This window comes from Chlamydotis macqueenii, chromosome 1 (assembly GCF_036417535.1).
Source record: "Chlamydotis macqueenii isolate bChlMac1 chromosome 1, bChlMac1.mat, whole genome shotgun sequence".
In the NCBI taxonomy this organism is placed as follows: domain Eukaryota; kingdom Metazoa; phylum Chordata; class Aves; order Otidiformes; family Otididae; genus Chlamydotis; species Chlamydotis macqueenii.
Window position 1 is genome coordinate 77267837 of NC_141556.1, and position 21130 is coordinate 77288966.

Below are 21130 nucleotides of genomic sequence, written 5' to 3' on the forward strand. Positions count from 1 at the left end.
GGCACTTCCAAAAAAGGTGATTGTTCACACTAGAAAACAACAGTAAAAAAAATATATCACAATATGGCTTAATTTACTTACCAGGCAGATGTACTCTGAAAAGACATCAGGGGTGGGCTTAAAGCATCTCCTTTTAAAGTATGTACTGTCTGTGATGTTTGAGGCTGTGGCTGAGTTTGAGGCTGTGTCTCTGGCTGAGGCTGTGTCTGTACTTGGCTTGGATCCTGAGCAGGGTTAATCCATCGGCTCTGTCCCTGTGTCATCCACTTTCCCTGGATTCCCCACCGTGCCAGGTAAAATTTGCAAATATCATAGTTCATTGAAGAGTAATATAAAAGGTCCAGTACCAGCAAGATCACCACAAAAAAGCCATAGATCCACACTCCTAACAATGCACTGTAGTTGCTGTGGAAGAAAAAAAGGGAAAACAAAAAAAGTTACCTCATATATCAGTAATGGTCATCATGTTACATTTGTTAAGGTTGTTTGTTTCATTAATTTTATAAATATAATCTATAGATGGATGAAGCAAAAATTTTGTTCTAAAGCATGTGTCCTTAAAAATTATTTATTATTTCAATCTAAATACTGCCATATGCATGACATGGGAGGTTTCTGAAACCCAAGACCCCCTGTCTTACAAACATTTTTATTTCTTGTTCTCATCTGTGTACTTATATCAGCACAGAAATTTGGTGTACAATTAGCTTCAGTGCTTTAAGTGAGACCACTGATATCTACATGGTCGACGGGTCGTATGTATTCTGCAAATCTTCGCTCCCAGAGTGTCACCCTACAGAAAGTGACAGGGCATTTACGAGAGTGAGGGTTAACCTTATGAAAATATGCTGTAGGAACTGAGGCAGAAGCATGTCTATACTACTGAAAACATTCACTGCTGACAAGCATTTTAAGTCTCTTGTCTTAAATGGTGTTTAATGTGCTTGGATTTGCTCTGAGTTTATAATTAATTATTGCTGGATACAGAAGATACTAGTAGAAGTCCAGGCTTTCACGAGCAACTGCTAAAGAACCTTTAGTTAGCTGGTAATAAATGTAGGAAAGAAGAACATGGACAAGATCATATTATACAATGCATTCCACAGGAAGGAAAATATGTACTACATTTATATATATATATGTTGCTGTAGTTTTAATGTGTATATATAGGTAAGGCCATGAAAATTATCAGCTGCTGACATGGTACACAGACCTGTAAAGCTATGACAGGTGAATAAAGATATTAAAAGACAAGGGGAGAAAAAAAGGAGGAAAAGGTATAAGGGGTCAAGAATTTAGAGATCAGGAAGGGGAAGAAGTGCTAAAGCTTTGCTGGAGATGCAATATTATTAAAAGAAAAATGACTGTCAGGTGTAAATGCAGTTTGGACTGGAAACTGTGTGAGTGGGGAGGATGAGAGAAAGAAAGAAATGCCTAAGAATGAGATTGTTCAGTATACAGCAAAGAAGGCTAATCTAGACTTACGAGCTAGTATGGAAGTATGTGTACCAGAGACTGTAAAAACAAGAGGAAGTTGAAGGAATACTACTAAAAAATGTCATTAGGAAGATAGTCTTGGCAAAAAATTATATTGAAGTAATAGGTGAGCCACCCACATCTATGCAAACCTGAACTTACATGAATAAAACTGAACAGACATTCAACCATGCTCTCCTTCACAGACAGAGAAACTTTGAGGGAACTGTATTTTATCAGAACATTGACCAAAATGGACATGCTGTGAGAAGAAAAAAGGCTGAGAAGACATTTTATAGAAGCAAGGCAGAAAGATATTTTTACATTTTAAAAACATGTCCCAAGCATTTTTGGATCTAAAACATTTCAAGTCTCTGCTTTGAACTTTCATTTCCATTTAAACTTATGTATGACTCTGTCATTCTACACTTTAAAAAAAAATCAGTACTTGAAACAAGAAATCAGGTAAGGAATCAAAATTTTAGTTTCTGTGTTGCTGCCTGTCAGCACTTAAGGAAACTGATTCTCCTCTCCAGGGAGTGACTTTTCCACTACCTTTAATCTAAGCGTGTTAGATCTGTGAAGTTCCAGAGAAAATAACTGTAACAACAGGAAGGTCAGAGCTGTTAATGGGTCCCTCCCTATGTAACTTTAGGATTATGCAAGCCTAGGATTTAAAAAAAAATTCAGTAAGTTTCCAGGAGGATTGGAAGTAGACAAAAATATAGTGCTTCCGAAAACTCTGAACTCAAGAGTCTTTGCCTCTACTAAAGACTTACACATGCATCCCTAACATCACACAACAGTGGGTAGACCTTTGTAATGCATTAAAATCTTTGCAGTCCAGGCAGTGAAAGCATAACAGGACCTGGTTAATCCAGGCTTCTCAGCAGTGCTCCTCTTGACTTTCACTGTATTTATTCCTATTGAGGTAAACTCTTCTATTTTCTGCTAACATGAATAAAAGGGCAGTGAAGGCTGGAGAAGTTAGGAAGAAATCCACTGTAACAAATGCTGCTGTTCTTCATTACTGATGCCAACAGGATCCATTTTACAAACAGGTGAGCTGCATTTGAACCATGGTAAGAATGGAAATATTACAAAACGTGTTATTTTTGTTTTGACAACAATGTGAGAGGCAAGAACTTTTTTTTATAGTTATTTTGTATTTTAGGTATTTAGTTTCACCCATCAAAATTTTGGTTAGCAAAAATTAGAGCTATTTTGAGTGTTCCAGTTTAAAGCAACAATTTATTAATCACGCCATATGTGAGTTATCCATCTTCTCCTTCAAGTAGCATCTGTTTCTCACAAGTATAAAAATGAAAGACAGCTTTATTTTAATTAATAGGCAGTGGGACAACAGCACTATCAAAAGGGCCTTGTGAAAAATCACAAGCAAAATTAATAAGTAGTATGTTTTGTACATAGAGGGAAATGCCATACTTTGATGTTCTCTGTTTCTCAAACTATTAAGATGGTAGAAAATATTAATTTTGTTGATGGATACTAATTACAGTAAAAGATAAAACTTCCCTACAAATTAAGAAGATGTCTTAATTAGAAAATAAATAATCTTACAGAGACACAGAAAAGAACTGGGAATCAAAAAACACCTAGGACTTGCTCTCATTTCTGAGTTGAACCGAATTGATTTAATTGTAAAAGTTTCATCTTGCAATCTGATATTCCTGTACTGTTCTGCAGAAGTTTAATTTCAACTAAAAATAAAGTGTGAACAGATTCCAAATTTACTGAGGTTCAAATTATAGGGGTTTGTTCCTTCACAGAGGCAATCAAGTCTAATAAGTTGTTTTGGTGTGGTTGTATCTCTTCTCCCCTTCCCCAGCTGGAAAGCTTGCCCTGCCCTGCTAGTGCTCCTGTCCCTCCCAATCAGTCCTTTTGGAGATTTCTGTTTAAGTTCAACACAAGGGTTTAGCAATGTAACACTAAAAATGACTTCTAAAGCTATCTTGCCCAGTTCTCTGCTGCTGTTGGCACACAAATACAAAAGCTAAACCTGGAGTAAAAGTTACAAGACAATTTCTTTTTCGCTTCTCTGTGAAACAGGGTAATTCATGGACCTATCAGAAAAGCTTAGTAGCTCATGATTTGAAGATACTCGGTCTTTTACAGAAATATGGTACAGCCTTGATACAGAGCCCACTTGTGTAAATGGAAGGATTTGCGCTGACTTCAGGGCGCCTTGAATTGGACTCTCTGAGAACAATAAATACCGTTACCATCCATCTCCTCCAATTCCATCTACGGAATCCTGCTTAGATTTCTCTGACATCCCTACACTCTTGTTTTATTATTATTCTTACTCTATACCCTTCTTATTCCATCTAATTCATTAACTTTTTGAGATAGATGACAAGCAGGTTAGGACCAGGTTATATTTCTTTTAGAAGAATCTATTATTTTTTATGTGCAGCACATGAAGAGAAAATAATTCATTTGGGAATTCATGCTTTAAAAAACTCAACAAATTAAAACAGTTGTGAGCAGAATTCTACAGCTGCACAGTTTAGATGTGGGCAGATGGCCATAGAAACAGTTTCTTTCTGTATTCTCCTGTTATGGGCTGTTACTTGTAGAGGTAACACTTTTTAAGCATTGCCCCAAGGAAATGCAAGCTTATATTCTAACAAATGCCTTGATACTTCTAACACTGAGGAAATCTGTGCAGTTTTTGCCATGTACGCTTTAAATATGATTTTTTTTTCTTCTTATTTTGTTTTTAGTATTATCTCAAGGCCTTTGCCCAATCCTGTGCTTTCCTGCAGAATCTGTTACTGCAGTCCCCAAGAGGTCCTCCCATTTTGCAACAGTTGGTAGTGGAATCTTTTTTCTTTCTTCCCCGCCCCCCCCCCCCCCCCTTTCTTGTAAAGATGACTTTCGAGGAGATATTTAAGCAAATGCCAGCTCTGCAGGGAACATGCTGTACATGGAGAAAGACAGTACTATTCTATCCTCACATTGCTTTCAGTGTAATTTTGTAGCACGGTGTGCAAAAGCCATTTTAACCCGAAAAACCAGTAGAAGAGATAAGGAAAAACATGGATGCATTACAGACTGCCACACACATTGTTCCACTATCAGATTAAGGACACCTAGCATAGTAATACTGCTGATAATCCACCAAAACTTGCATAATGGAACATATGAGAGAGTATGAATACTAGATTCAAGTGAATACTATTTTTAAGAATAGTTAAACAACAAAGTTTTATGGAAAAATACTTCAGAGAGCAGAACTTTTCTTGTGCTGTCAGTTAGACATCACTGGTATGTCTGTATTTATTATTAAATGAATTGTGCACATTCAAAAATATTAATCTGCATGATTGGAAAGATATAATAGCCTAGTTTTCTACGCTTACAAAAACATAGAAATCTTTTGTTGTAGTAATGGAAAAAATGTAAATAAATCTGGCTATAGATACATTGTGTGACTGCAGAAGATAAACGTGTTTTTTCAGCTGTGCCATGACAAAGAATTCACAAGTCACATCATAAATTTTTTTTCCCTCAACTGTACTATAAAACAAGAAATTTGTTTTGATAATCACAAGAATGGCTAAGGGGAAAAATAAACCAAATAATACTGAAACAGACCAAATCATAACATTGAAATAAACCAAATAATAATATTGACTCACTCATCCCTGAAAACTATAATCCTTTTTTTTTCAGTTCATTTCTATTCCCATATCCTAAATCATTCTCCCCACCCACGGTACAATAGGTTTAATCAGAATTTTTTCAGTGGTGTGTGAAATTAGATCTAAACAAAGAGCAAATTTTGTTACTGTAAAATGAACCCTGGATGTATTAGAATCCAAATAAAGTTAAATTATCTTATACGTTAAATAAAGTCAGAGTGTATTAAGTAAGATGCTTTTTACAATGTTTTTAATGCAGGCATCTAGGCTTCACTCCTTCTGCCCCTCCACAGCATAATAAAATTATCAGGAAGTTTTCTACCAACCTCAGTGAGCTCAGGGCGAGATCATCTCTCTCCCCCATCTGACTACATTGGTGGAGTTTTATGTAGAAAGTTAGCCTCTCTCATTTTCCTGGCCCCGACTGACTTATCAGAAGTGATGTTTCAGGAAATTACAAACAGGCACTACCAGTTTCACTCTTACACTTCTCTAAGCTACATCTCCAGAAGCTTTTTATGGTATTTTGCATGATTTCACATACCTTTGCAAAAGATCAGCATATAGCTAATGTCCACAGGAAGTTCTGGACTGAAGTCATATATGGTAAATAATCTGCAGGTGGTTCTCAGCCATTAATCTTACCAACAAAGACTACAGAAATAGCTCTTTCTCAATCATAACTGAATGAGGTGACTTTGAAAAAAAAGAAATGATTGCTAAATGAAAACTAATACTTACATTACACTTTAAATATTTTAATTAAAATAAATACTGTAGTTCATAGAATACCAAATAACCTTTTTCCCACTGAGGAACTGCTCACACAAACAGCCCTGTAACATGAACAGCTCTACATTTATTTCTGTGGATGTGTGTGCACGTGTATGTACGCGTACAGACGTGAGTGGGCATGCAAATAGAGAATGCAGGAGGCAGAGAAATGTTCTACATCCCAGGGCATATTTTGCAATCAGATTGTACCTGTTCCTCTGTCCATGTCTGCTTTGGCAAGTGGTTGATTGCCCTGTCCATTTCAGGTTGTTGGTGAAAGGAAGAACAGAAGGGCCTTACCTTAGTAAAGCTCTGGCCATGGCTACACGGAGTACCTGCTGAGATATTGAAAAAAGCCTGAAGCACTGGCTTTCTACTTGGCTGAACTACAATTATAATTAGCCAGTAACATCCCAAACTGTCATGAAGCTGCCTGTTAGGCAGACTTGGTTGTTCAGCTGTGTTGGTGCAGGGTTTACAGAATAGTAAGGGAAGAAATAAAGCAGGTTTGCTGTGTTCAAGACAAAGAACTGGGAAACTGTGGGGCAACAGCCACAGTAGTCCACTCTTGAGACTCTCTTTTTATCACTTAAGAATGTGAAGCAGTTTCTGGCTCTGTCTGCGACTATATGCACAGTCCTTCTGTACTGAGAGTCCTGTGAGGACCTCTCTTCAGGCAGGCATCCAGTTGCTGCTGTGGTAGCATGGTTATTCCAGTAAACAAAACTGGAGCTCCTCCTATTTTTACCACAGAGTGTATACATTACATAGGGGCACTGGGGTATACTGTGGTATTCCAGGTTGCCTGGAAGCCTGTATGCTGGCAGAGTTGTGTAGCCCCAGGTGAGGGTGCTACCAGTTTCTAGATTGTCCCAACTGCACAAAGGGTGGAGAAAATAGATAGCCTTTAACGGGCCTGTTAGACTTGAAGTGTCTCCCCAGTGTTCTGCCTGACATGCTCTCTTGATGTTCCCAGATGCACTACAAGGCCAAGGAAAGCAAATTTCACCTTAAGGACATAGCTGCACATACAGTAACAAGACAGTATAGATCAACATTGATTTAAAGGTATCTTATATACGTGGAGTCTATTTCTGTCTTTCTTCTACACTACATAGTGCACAGACTTCTTTATAGTAGGTGACTGTTACTTTAACACCTGTAAAGTTTTAAGAGTATGCAACTTCTGCATCACACAAGATCCAAACTTCTCTAGGCAGAGCTGTACGAGGAGTGGTTGTAAGGAAGATGACAGTTTGCTGATTCTATGAGCTGGCTGCTGCTGGATGCAGCTGCACACAGTGAGTTAAAAGAGCCGACATGAGTATTCCAGCACCACAGTCTCCTAGCAGCCCTGCACCTGCTTCCATAGGAATTAATGACTGACTTTTGCACGCAGAAGAAAACACTAAAATCCCTGTTGTAAACAAAAATCAATAGATTGGAATTCCAGTTGTCTTTAATCTGCCCCTTCCTTGCCCTGGAAGGGCTGGATACCAGAATAAAATAGCGGGGAAAGCAGATAGATCAGAATTTGACCTTGGGGGTTTACATCAGCTGAAAGTTGTCCTCTGCACCAAAAGAAACTGCAGCAGATTAGCATGGCCAGAATGTCAAATACTAAATAGGAGACAGACCACAAGTGAAGATTTTGTCATGGTAAGCAGGTAATCAGTAACAAAGATCCACTTGCTACTTCTCAGTTCTTTAGAAAAAAAAAGTTATGACATTTATCTTAGAGGATAGGCCCCAGGAGTACATGGAAGTATCCCAGGTAACAGGCAAGGAGACCACACAATGTTGGTATATAAGCAAATATGTTCTGTTGCCCAACATCAGTGATTACAAGAGATTTATATTCAAAACATCAGAGATTCAAAATAGTGCATTTGGGTTGATAGGGAAAATGTCAGCTCACTCCCTCTCTCCCCTGCAGACAGCTTTGGGGTTTATTTTTACACATTTTAACATAGTTTGGATCAGACTGCGGTCAGGGGAGAGACACTTGTAACTTTTATATGTAACTTTATATTTATTACATTTATAGGCAACTTTTACATATATGCTTTCCTAGCAATGTTTACAGCCCCTGCCAAAGCAAAAAAAAAAGCAAAGCTAAAATATCCTTTATTTTAGGAGCTCCATGACAGCAAAAAACTTCTAGTAATGTTTTTCTCCATGTGCAATTATTCTAATAGCTTCCATCATTATGTGCACCTCAGGCTATGTTATTAGACTAGGAACAATTTGGTAAAGAGTACTTTAAAACTCATTTACTTACTTATGCATATATCCATCTGCGTTCCCTGTTAAGTTCATCTGCATAACAGTCTGAAATTCTGTCTCATTGCAGCAGTATTTAAATACTGTGTTGTTATGGTGACAGCAAAAGATGTAAGATTTATTGTCAGAAAGACGGGGGCAGTGAAAACCAAAGTGGTAGCGACCTTTGTAGTCCGTATATGGCTCGCAGACCCGAAAATGTGCGGACAACACTGTAAAACAAAGAACAATATTGACTTTGTGAGTCACTTCTGTTATCTGTATGTTACGAACCATAGTTTTTCATTGGTTAAGCTTAAACAATTGCTGTTGATTTCTGAAAAATATTAATATTTCAGAACTTTCAACATCATAACATTTAGCACTAAACAATTACAATATTTAGTCTCTTGCCGTATTTTGACTTATATTGTTACTATGTTTCTGATTACTATTATTTCTTCTAAGGGAAGGGAAGAAATGCCCTCCATGCCAAGAAGCACAAAAATATTTAGGGAAACATTTTCATACTGGTGTTCTAAATATATGGATATCCATAAACATCCAACAATGTTGATGTTTGATTCTCCTCGAATGACTTCATAAAAACAAAAAATCTGTGTAAAAACTGCAGTAAAAGTTTGATGGCACTTGATTTACAGTCACTGTTCTTGATAGAAAGTATCTTCTGTACTGTAAAGGTCATTCTTTGATAAGAATTATTCTGCCAGAAGTAGTACTTAGAAAAACATATAACAGGTCTGAACAACTTTGAATTTGCAAATAGATAGAACTAATAGAAATATAGCTATTCCTGGGAGTTCTTACATTTCTCCTTTATTAAATTCTCATGTAAAATGTTTATTACATCTCTGAGAACATTTTTTACAGGAATACGTCACACTGATTTCACCATCACTTTTCCTGGGGGGAAAAAAAAGAAACAAAAAAAACATGCTCTCCATATACATCCTTTGAATGCAGACTTGAGGTCACTTGTCGTGTGAAAACAGGCACACTCTGGTTACATCTACATGGTACATCTGTGGGCAGACGCAAGCTCTCTGAGCCTACTGGCATGCTCTAAGCTTACTGGTTGCAAACAGCTCTGAACTGGAAGCTGTGCAATCATAGTTTCCCTGAGCTGATCCACTGTGCAGAGGGGCAGAATGTAGATCCCTTCCAGAATGCTCATAAGCAACCACATGCGACTTCCTGGTTGATCTGAAAAGTCTTGTAAGAGACAATATTTGGTTCCACATACTGACAACATTTTAACTGATTTATAGTTTGTATTACTGTAGGCCTTATAGCATCATTTAAGATTATATGTACCATACAGACCTCCCCCAAATACCTTACACTCTAAGGAAAGTGAAATGTAGAAGTCAAGAGTCTGAATACTCTTAGCAGTGAAATGTTTTTACTCTGATTAGAGAACAGAGGCACAGTGATGCTGTGGGTAGCTGAATTTCTTAAGGTTACCCCAATTAATAAAGGATATTAACTTTAGACTGACAGAATTAACCCTTTTAACTTGGTGTATGATTTTTGTATCAGTTTATACATACAAGAGATAGTGACTTGCCTGGATTTAGTTTAACTGTATTGTATTTTTCTGCACGTAATCCCTGTAGATCTGTAATTGCATCCGTGCGCCTTATCTACCTGATCCTCATTTCTTTCTGTGTTGCTTAAAAAAGCCTATTCCTAACACTTTTGTTTCTCAGTTTTATATTAATTTCAAGAATCTCTCACTCTTTCTGTAGGTCTAGTCACATTTTAAGGATTGGACAATGGAGATTACTTTATTTGTATGCATAGAGGAAGCCTAGAACAAAAAACAGAGTACTAAACAGAAGAGAAAACAAGGTAACTTGTATTGCCCTCTGAGTGAACATTTTGCATTTTTTTTAATATATATACACACACACACTGGCACACACACACAGACACACCTGTCATCATTACTTTAACAAAACAGAAAGTCCTTTTGTAGATTAATTCAGTCAGGAACTGAAAGTGCTAGAAGAATGCTATTTCTAAAGGAATATAGATATTGAGAAAATTAACTACATATCTGCTCTTGCACTAGCTGGGAAAAGCGAGTGTTCCAAATCTGAAGATGCTATAATCAGCAAAGAAATTGTCTTTCTTTAGACTTAAGTTTTCAAACCCCTCTAACTCTTGCAACAAATTCGCATGTTCAAATTCTGTTGCAAAAAAGACATTACATGCAAAGCATATAATTGCATGAACATATATTTGTTTGAACAAGTACTTACTTCCCTGCACTCCCCTTAATTAACAGCAATAAAGAAAGTGTTCCAGGATTGATTAAGTTTCGAAAAAACTCAGTGGCTATGGTTGGAAGGGACCTCTAGAGGTCATCTTGTCCAAGCAGGGCCTCCCTACAGCCTGTTGCTCAGAACCATGTCCCGACAGCTTTTGAGTATCTCCAAGGATGGAGACTACAACCTCTCTGGGCAACCTGTGGCAGTGCTCACCCACCCTCTTGACATTCAGAGGGAACCTTCTATGTTTCAGTTGTGCCCATTGCCTCTGGTCCTGTCACTGGGCACCACCCAAAAAAGCTTGGCTCAGTCTTCTTTATATTGCCCCTGATAAGATTCATCTGAGCTTTTGCTTCCTAGGACTGAACAGTCTCAGCCCTCTCAGCCTTTTCTTATATGAGAGATGCTCCAGTCACATCCATCATTCCATGGCCATTTGCTGAACTCTCTCCAGTAGCCTTGTACTGGGAAGCCTGGAAATGGACACTGTACTCCAGGTGTGACCTCATCAATGCTGAGCAGAAGCTAAGGATCACCTCCCTGGACCTGCTGGCAGCACTACTACAAATGGAGCCACAAAGACAAAGAGCTTTCCAGCCAGCTAGCCCCTAGCATATACTGGTGCCTGAGGTTATTCCTCCTCAGCAAGGTGCAGGACTTAGCACATCCCCTTGTTGAACTTCATGAGGTTCCTGTCAGCCCATTTCTCCAGCCTGACCAGGTCTCTCTGGATAGCAGCACAACCCTATCGTGGATCAGCCACTTCTCCAGCTTGTGTATCCACAGGAAGCTTGCTGATGTTGCACTCTGTTCCATCATCATTTTAGTTTTAACTATGTATCATTTGTTTTTGGAAAAGTTAAATCTAGAAAATAAGGGAAGAGACATGTGGCATGGGAGAAATTCACAAACCAAGCAGAACTTTTAACTGAATATTTGGTTTCTAACAAGAACAGGAGCTTGATTCAGTTACTTAAATACAGGTCTCCAGTGCCAGCTAAGATTTCCCTAGGCTGTTCTGTCTGGTCTCCAGCTTCCAGTAGAGGAGATGCAAGTGTCTTGTAGGTCCAGTGCAAACATGGATGATCTGAAGCAAGTCAAATGGCATTAGATGCACACGGTTAGGCACCTATGAAGGTCCCTAAGGGTTTTGCAAATGTTTGATATCAGCTTGAAAGGGTCCATTACATGCAATTACATCCAATTACTACAATGTGTGTAGTCCCACTAGGCATCACTACTAGGAAAAAAAGTGAGTCCATGCCTGTTGTCAACAAACAGAAAGTGAGTCTTATTATTTGACCTAATAAATGCAAGTAAAGGGGTAGCCTTCATAGTGTAGCACTGCACTTCCAATCGTGATGTTTATCCATGATATTTTATTTACAGTATCCAGCAGAAGAGCACCGATCTAGTCCTTCTCTGATAACTGGCCAGTTTCAGATGCTTCAAAGGAAGATACATATGTTCTGTATTCAAAAAGCTGTGAAATAAACTCTCTAGTAAGAAAAATGTCTTTCCATTCTTCTCCTTTAGGAGTTGCTTATATTCTGAACATTTGTGTTTGGGTTTTTTCTCCCCACTTTATCCAGTGTTCTCCCTATCCAGCTGAAGGATAGCTCTCACTGAACCTACAGATTTCTTACCAAAATTAGATGGGCTAATGTATGTACTACTTCAGTTGCAGCAATATAGAAAATGTAACTGATCTGAACTGATCGGTTTGACAGCTCTCACTTTTTAGCCACCTTGACTTATTCCTTCTTAGTTAGGATATCTGCACTTTGATTACGTCAGCTGCTCCTAGGAAAAAAAAAATTCTTCTTTGATACCTGCAAAGCCTCAGAGTGCAACACAGATTTTGTTTATCATGCATTATCAACAGAATAATCATTTTTTCCAAAATGCAGGTATAATGCTTTTTATGGCTAAAGATAGATTAACTTATTTTTCCATTAAAAAGTTACATTATTACAACTACTTACATGTTAACAATTTTTGAAGCCTCCAGTATAGATGGCGGTTTCAAGTTTGGAATATTTTAATGGAAGATATTTATTGCTAGAACTAGCTTTACAAATAACAGGATGGCAAAAATGTCATTTTTAAAATATTATTACTACAACTTAGCTTAGGTGAATTACATCCATGTTAAGCTCCCACAAGTGAACAGCAGCCCTGCAAGGTTATACCTGACTTGTATATACATCTGGTGCATGTTATAAGATCATGTTTCATAAGCAATCTAATACTTCCACGCTTCTGAAATTATTCAGTGCTCTGAGACACTGCATTGTGAGAATGCACTAGAGGGCTATAAGACCCGAGGAAGTTTAGCTTGCTTGTCACTGCAAAGTGGTTTACTTAATAGCACATGTGAAAGTGTCCCCTCATCCCTAGATGGGTCCTTTGCCCATTTTAAAAGGAAAACAAACCCCAAGGTTCTTTGAGGATGAAAACTGGAGGAAGGATGACTACAGAACGAAGGCAGAACAAAGATAACATCAGGTCAGAGGAGGACAGATGTCTGTAATAAAATGTAGTCCTAAGCAAATCCTTAGTAAACTGCGTGTCTGTGACTAAAATATATGCTTAAGAGCCTAACATGATGATTGAATTACAGTCTGAATTTGGTAGTCAGTATGTGGTGGGTTAACCCTGGTAGGTGGCTAAGCACCACACAGCTGCTTGCTCACTCCCCTTTTTCCAGTGGGATGGGCAAGGGAATCAGAAGTGTAAAACAAGAAAATTCATGGGTTGAGATAAAGACTGTTTTATAAATGAATAAGACAAAAACCTCCCATCCCAGTTTTATTGCTGAGCATGTCATTATATAGTACAGAATATTACTTCAGTCAGTCTGGGTCAGCTGTGCCAGCTAAGTCTCCTGCCAGGCTCTTGCCCACCGTAGCCACCTTGCTGGGGTGCACAATGAGAAACAAAGGTGGCCTTGACCCTGTGTAAGGGCTGTTCAGCAATAGCTAAAATACTGGTGTGTTAACCAACATTCTTTTGGCCACTAGTCAAAAAGATAGCACCATATGGGATGCTGTGAAGAAAATTAACACCATCCCAGCCAGACCTAGTACACAGTGAAAAAAACTTTATCCATTTATTGTAATTTGTGTAATTTTACTTGCTGTCTTTGCTTCTTTGAGAATCAGAGATTAAAAAAAAAAAATACACTTTGTTTATTGTATTTTTCCTGAATATAACTTTGCTTAAATTAAAGAGCCTTATTTCTACAGAAATACTTCAGATAAAAGTATTATACCTGAAGGGCTCCTAAGTTGTCTGTTGCAAAGACGGCAGTTGTTTTTAAGTGGAGTTGCATGTGCAAATTCTCATACTATTTTTTAAAAGTATTACTGAAGAGGTGATATAGATGCTCCTATGTCTGTTTTTACTAATTTTGAGAGGAGAATGGTCTGTCATGCTTCAAATAACCGATTTAAACTCAACTTAAGATTTATCTTCTCTACCTTTCGAAGTAAACAGTACATCAAACTGTTACTTCCCTATCTGTTCACAGTTAGAGATCTGTGTAATGCTGATTAAATTTTTAATTTAGCTACTAAATTTTTAAAGTCCCAAGGCTTTCAGAATGGCTGGTCTTTATAAGCTTACCATATGGATCCACAGAAATATTCATATGTATACATTTTACTTAGCACAATGCAAGTCATTTGAGATCCTCTGATAATTCTGCTATTAGGACATTAATTTCTTACTTCAAAGAAAAAATACTGGAACTTGCAAATGATCTGACAGGTTTTGCTTCTTAATAAAAGCCTTACCACCATCTCTGATTTTATAAATGTGTTTCACTCCTAATACAAGTATCAACAGTACTGAAAAGCAAATCTAAGAGTTAGTGGTCAGAAAGGGTATTCTGGCATGACTGCATACTGCTCCTCACTTTATTGTGTATTCTTTGTGTGGCTAGTACAACCAGTAAGCGTTCACAAATTCTAAAATTGCATGCCATTGTGATCTTGATAGCACTGAAATAAAATAAGTCTGAAGTTTCAGTATTCTCAATCCAATGTTACCCTTTCTTTAAACGGAGCCATAGCCTTTCTTTTCAGCATTATTTGTCCCTCCCCTGAGAACATTTTGCCCACGTTAGCCAACTGCATCTCCTTCTGAACCACACAGCTAAAGCTGCCAAACTTCATCCGCATTCTGAGCCATGACCTTTGTATCTGACCACACCTTTGCTCTACTGCCACTGTCGCTGCTTCTCTCCTTTTCTGACACAATGAAGACCGGGCTCTGAGAACAGCGGCTCTGGGAACTATTCTTTTACTCACACCCTTGCCTTCAGTCTGCCTAGGGAGCCAGTGAAAGTTTCATTTCCAATTGTTAAGTGCAGTTTTCAACCATGCATACAGATTTTAGAAATTTAGTACTAAGACTGTGAATCTTAGTGTATCAAAGACTCGTAAGTAAAGCATGATCTTACAGACAGAAGTCTGTAAATCTAGGGAACTCAAAAAGAGTCTTGCCATTAGATTTTGATTTCAGCTTAGCTTAAAAATGATGTTCATATCATTCCAGTGAGAGTACCATCCTATTTTATCACCGTCATTTTTACTGCATAAAGCCAGCAGTTTTCATTTATGAAAGCTGACCTGTCTTAGACAAAAGAAAAAAAATTACATTCATGCTGGCTGCAAAATAATAAATAATAAATTTCATCCTGTAAAATGTGTGTGAGTTAGCAATGACCTAAACCTGCTCCTACAGACGTCAGTAGTAAAATTCCCCAAGGAGCAGAGTTCGGCTGGCATGAAAGGCTTCTGATGATTTCAAATTAAGCCTCTACTCTACTTGCTAATAGTAGATGTCAGATAATAAAATACTAAGAGCCAAGGAGCAACAAGAGGATAAGGTGCACGTTTACGGAGACAATACTTTGTGATTTTAATAGATAGATTATGTAAGAAGTAAAAGCTATATGCAATTAATTTCAAATAAAAATATTGTACTTCAGAGGCAGTACTTCTAAAAGAAAAAAAATATCAGAACACTGGATTGATGTTTGGGTTTGAGGGAATAAGTGTGTATATGTACCAGTGGCTGACTACTTCTATTGGCACACACAGTGTAATCACAGTGTCCTATTCAACTGGAACAAATATATTTTTATTATCTTGAGAAAAATGGTTGGAGAAGTGGGATCTCAGGAGGTCTTTAGCAGAAGTCTCCTATAAAGAGTGGTAAAGGTATGAAAACTTAACAAAAATCAACAGAAGAGACTAGAGCAGCTGCAAAAGTTTTGTGATGTTTGATCACTGGAATACATTCACTGAAGTCCTGAAGAATTGCCTTTTATTCATGCACCAGGGAAACAGCTTTCTGAAGTGACTTTAACCTGGAAAACAACAAAGAAGCTGCTACAACCCCTGTGTCTGATTCTAGTACACGGGAGGAGGGTAGTTACCTAACTAGGGACGCAGCGCCATACATAGCGATATCTGTGGAAGGACTCTAAAGGAAAATAGCATTTTAAGATTAGGCAGAGAAGTAGCCTTGTTGATAATATTATAATATTGATAACAAAAGGACTGTGGTGGTTATAGCTAAATAATGAACTATCATTAGCAAGAATCAACTTAAACACTTGTAAACAAGCAATGAGACTGTGGGCAACAAAACACACATTTGAACTAATTGATAAGGATCTAACACTGAATTTTATAAGCATTATGCAGGCAGAGTAGAATCATAGAATGGTTTGGGTTGGAAGGGACCTTCAAAGGTCTTCTAGTCCAACCCCCCTGCAAGAGGCAGGGACATCCCCGACTAGATCAGATTGCTCATGGTTGCTGGCCATCCAGCCTGGCCTTGAACGTGTCCAAGGACGGGGCATCCACCACCTCTCTGGGCAACCTGTTCCAGTGTTTTACAACCCTCATTGTAAAAATTTTTTTCCTAATATCTAATCTCCCTCTATTTTAAAACCATTACCCCTCATCCTATCACAACAGGCCCTACTGAACAGCCTCTCCCCATCTTTCTGGTAGGCCCCCTTGAGGTACTGGAAGACCACTATCAGGTCTCCCCAGAGCCTCCTCTTCTGCAGGCTGAACAGCCCCAACTCTCTCAGCCTGTCCTCATAGGAAAGGTGCTCCAGCCCTCTTATCATCTTTGTGGCCCTCCTCTGGACCTTCTCCAACTGGTCCATGTCCTTCTTATGTTAGGGGCACCAGAGCTGGACACAGTACTCCAGGTGGTGTCTCACCAGGGCAGAGTAGAGGGGGAGAATCACCTCCCTCGACCGCTGGCCACGCTCCTCTTGATGCAGCCCAGGATGCGGTTGGCCTTCTGGGCCACAGGAGCGCACTGCCAGCTCATGTTGAGCTTCTCATCCACCAGCACTCCCAAGTACTTCTCCTCAGGGCTGGTCTCGATTGAGTAGTAACAACTCTTACTGGAGCACAAGGATACTTCAAGATAGATAATGCTTGGTAAAGTTTTAAGTATGGTGGTTAGGGATGTGATGTAGTACAAGGGAATAAAGACGAGTAATGGGAAAAAAAATCTTTTTGGATTAAAAAATGCTTCAAAGAGGTTGTACTGAAAGTTAAAAACTCATAGAATCAAATCTACTTGGACTAAGAACCCTTTTATTTTTTTTTTTAATATTCATTCATCATTATAGAAAACCTTAATCTCACAAATAACTCCTGAAGAACAAATGCAACTAATAATCATAGCATTTGACTAATTCTCCGTCTAACAACTGACAGATTTCTGCACAAATTCTTTCCGTGCACTAAGAGCAAACATCTAGGGCAGAACTACCAAGCACCAGCAGAAAAATCTCTGAAAACACTCCCTGGTCCAGTGAATTCTTTAGATTCAGGAAAATAACATAATATTTGTGTACCATGATGTCATGCATTTTTCTTTTAAATATATGTAAGACAAGCTACATTCTAGCTAATGTACTCATCTCAAGAATAGCTGAAGTTCCAAGTTCAGTCCTTCACATGCTTACATACTCTTTTCTGTGCACATATAAAGATACACAATTGGAACCTGACTTGCTCTGCTTCCTGTAGATGGCCATTTAGCAAAATGGTTAGATTGTACGGTGGTGTAAAGCTTGCTTTTTTTATTTTAGATGAGCTGAAAACCTAGCGTATCAAAACAGCAGCTTTGTTTCTTTTTAATTTTCAGGCAGATTTACCACATCAAGTGTGCCACCACTTTTTCCCTTTTTAAACAGAATTTTCAATTGCATTTCAAATTCCAGCTTCCAGTTCTTAGATACAAAGAGGCTTTATTTATTTATTACTCAATTAACAATCCATTTGATCTTGTTTGTTTTGTAGGAACCCAATATTAAATTGCAATTAGTTTTTCCCTGTGGCACCCATCAGTGAAAGATAAATTCAAAGTATAAAAGTTACCTGCTGACAAGAGTAATGAAAGCAGAACCATCAGCACATTCAAGGACTGTTGACCACAACTTGTCATCGTTGGCTTTCATTGGTCCATTAGAGAATTATCTGTTTGACAAGATGCAACATGACGGTTAAGTATCTATTTCATCTCATTTTCATTGTTCAAACTTTTACTTCCCCACAAAACTTTGGTACAATAAGATGGCTTCACACAATAAGGAGAAAAAAAAAAAAAACACCACAAAAGACCCTCAACAAAAAACTTTTTTCTAGACTTAGAAGTGAAATAAATTCTCCTTTCTATGATCTTAAAATTCCTTTCTCATTTCACCATTAAGGCATACAGCTATTTACATACTTCTCATTAAGCCAGAGCAGAGATGAATCATATAAAGTCTTTATTAGATATTCACACCTCCCCTATAATCTACATTCAGCAAAACTGTGCTTGTTTTACTGTCACAAGAATGGGCTGTTGTATTATGCCTACAAGGACCAGAAGAATACAAACAATATAAAAATAAATTGTCTGCTTTGAAAGTCAAGCTGGTTTACCCCATTAGAGGGTGCAGTCGTTCAGAAAGTGGGTCGAGTAACTGAGATGGTGGGAAACATTTAAAAAATGTCTTTTCATTAGAATCAGAGCATTTAATGGGATTATTAATTCTTGTTTTCCTAGAAATGAGGGTGAGATGTGATGCAGTTTGGCTGGCAGTCATCATAAAAAGGCTATCCTAATTTTTTTCAGAACAGCCCCACATCTGCGTGAGTCCAAATGCACCTTACATCCACATTGATTCAACGTCACCAGCTGCACATTCCACAGCTTTAGCAGAGGCTCTGTCCCTACGCAAATGTCATCATCAACATCAGTAGGAATGTCTGGTACCTTATCTCGCCACCGCTAATGCAGACTAACACTGGATGTATAAGGTCTTCAGTGTCCCAAACTCAGGTTGACACTACGGAATAACAAAGAGGTAATTCATTGGTTTGTACACCACCACTGAGAGCCTAGGCTACAAATCAGAAAGCCTAGGTGGTGCCACTGAAAGCTGATGGGGTGAGTCTAATTTTCTTGGGCTGTTAAAAAAATTGTTCCAAGGTGTAAAGAGCAACTTGGAAAAGAGAAAGGAAAATGGCACTTTATGTCAAAAAATTACGCTGTTTGTTTCTGACAGCTCAAAAGCAACATGATGCCAAGTGCTTATAAAATCAGTGCTGTATCATATAAATACTAGGTAGTTTACTAATAGGTGTCTACTACAATCTACTGAATCAAATTAAAATCCCAAGACAACTGCGCTTGCATGTAACAAAAGGGGAGAGGGTGAAAAATCAACATTATCATGAATAACTAAATTCTGAATAACATATGTGGGCATAGGAGGTGAGACACAGTGTTATCTATTAAGTGTTTAGAGACAAAAGATTTCTCACTAGCAATACATGCTGTGTCTAGCACAAGCAGATTCTCTAAGAAGTCATGTTAGTTAATGAAAAAAAAAATCACAAACCTAAAAATCAGTAGTAACTTTTGTACAAGAAATCATGATAGTTTATCCTGTTATCTGCAAGCTTGATTAACATCCAAATTGCTGTATTTGTAGCTTTAAAATAAGTTAGTTCTTCCAAGGGTAAAACAATTAGAAATCATAACATTATAAAGGAAAAAAAAGTGCAGGAAACGATGATTGCTAATTAAGAATATTTCTCTAAGCATCAATCTTGTTTGAAAAAGCCGCCACCTTTTTTCAGAATTAATTAAAACACCAAGCAGACTTAGAGTTAGAATTGCATAAAAAAGTAAAATACTGAGTATAAACCAGAGGTTAAGAATGCAGGAGTTTAATAAAGAAAAACAGATACAAAGAAGAAACTATCACAAATATTGTTAGGAATAAAAGGAATAAGGTTTTCTCCTGAGTAAAACAAAGCTGCAGGAATCCTGATAGTGATTCATTACTAGAGCAAAATCTTGGCTTTAGTAACAGTTAATTAAAAAGAGATCAATAAGCACTTCTGTTGTGAATCTGGGAAAAGGCAGATGTTTGGTATAGCTGAGACTATTAAATATTTCTATATCAAGAATAATTTAGGATTACACAAATGAGTTGATACTAAGGTTCACAATTTGATATTTGCAACTCTGTGTAATTTGTATCTAGTTATTTTAGAAGATTTGACTGGGGGACATATATATTCTTTCTTCAGTTTGTTGGGAAACTATGGCAGCCTTCACAGGACCTGAAGAAAACTAAAGAGATTTTTAGAAGTAAATGAGATAATATTGGTAATTACAAGCTCGTGAGCATGATGTGGATCTAAAGGAAGTTAATGAAATGGTTAATATAGAATCCAATTCATAAATAATACAGGAGAGTAATATAATTAATGCATATCACTGTGGGCTTACGGTAAAGTAAATTTTATTTCTCTCAGTGTTGTTTAGTTGTTAGTTTAAAGATAGTAATAATACAGAAGATTTCTGTAAAATATCTCACTTACTAGCATGCAATTTGACCAGGCAGTGATAATGATGGGGGAGAGGGGGGACAGGCAGGAAAAAAAAAAAAAAAAAAAAAATATCAGTTATGGAAGACTAACTCTGACTGGAAATAAGATGCATGTTTTTTGAAAAATACAGTCTTGCTAGCAATTGAGTATATACAGCCTTACTGGTAATTTTTTAATCACCGCTGTAGGCAGAAATCTAGATGCTTTTCAGGGAGGGGAACATTCATTTAATTATGCCCAATAGAACTGGCAACAATGAAACTGGCATTTTCATCAGTCTTGTGATGTTTGTATTTTATTAAGTGCCAGCTGGGAAGATCAGAGTGAAAGACTAGAACACCAGAGCCAGACATCAAAGGCCAGGAGAGTGACAGAATCCATGTATATGTATACATATGTACATATTTGTGATGTTAGGGAAATGCTTCAATTTTAAAACTATTATTAAACTGAATATGACCATTTTTAGAAGAACAGAGTTACAACTAACTGTTCACTACTTGACCATTTTGAATTTTGTTTTTTTGGTTTTTTTTTTTTTTTTTTTTTTTTTTTTTTTTACAGGCTGTTGTCCGACTAAAGCAGCCATATTTAGTGCAGTAACATGAGGTTGTCTCCGAGCTATTACAGCTCAACCAGCCAGGTGGAAGAGACAGACGGGAAAAGAGGTGGCATGCTAAAAGAAAGTGCCTAGATCATTGTTCTGGTTTTGTTAGTGAGGGGG

At 37.7% G+C, this 21130-nt stretch overlaps 1 protein-coding gene across 3 annotated transcripts in view; it reads right to left on the reverse strand.

Moving 5' to 3' along the window:
• Window positions 1–21130, reverse strand: part of SHISAL1 (shisa like 1) — an 84489-nt gene that overhangs the window by 28790 nt on the left and 34569 nt on the right. For all 3 annotated transcript variants that reach the window (XM_086757634.1, XM_086757641.1, XM_086757628.1), the window contains exons 2-4: window positions 17896–17994; window positions 8200–8413; window positions 82–405 (exon numbers count right to left, since the gene is read on the reverse strand). In XM_086757634.1, coding sequence (XP_086613760.1) covers window positions 82–405; window positions 8200–8413; window positions 17896–17962 — 605 coding nt within the window. In that variant the 5' untranslated portion in view covers window positions 17963–17994. The remainder of the gene's footprint in view (window positions 1–81; window positions 406–8199; window positions 8414–17895; window positions 17995–21130) is intronic.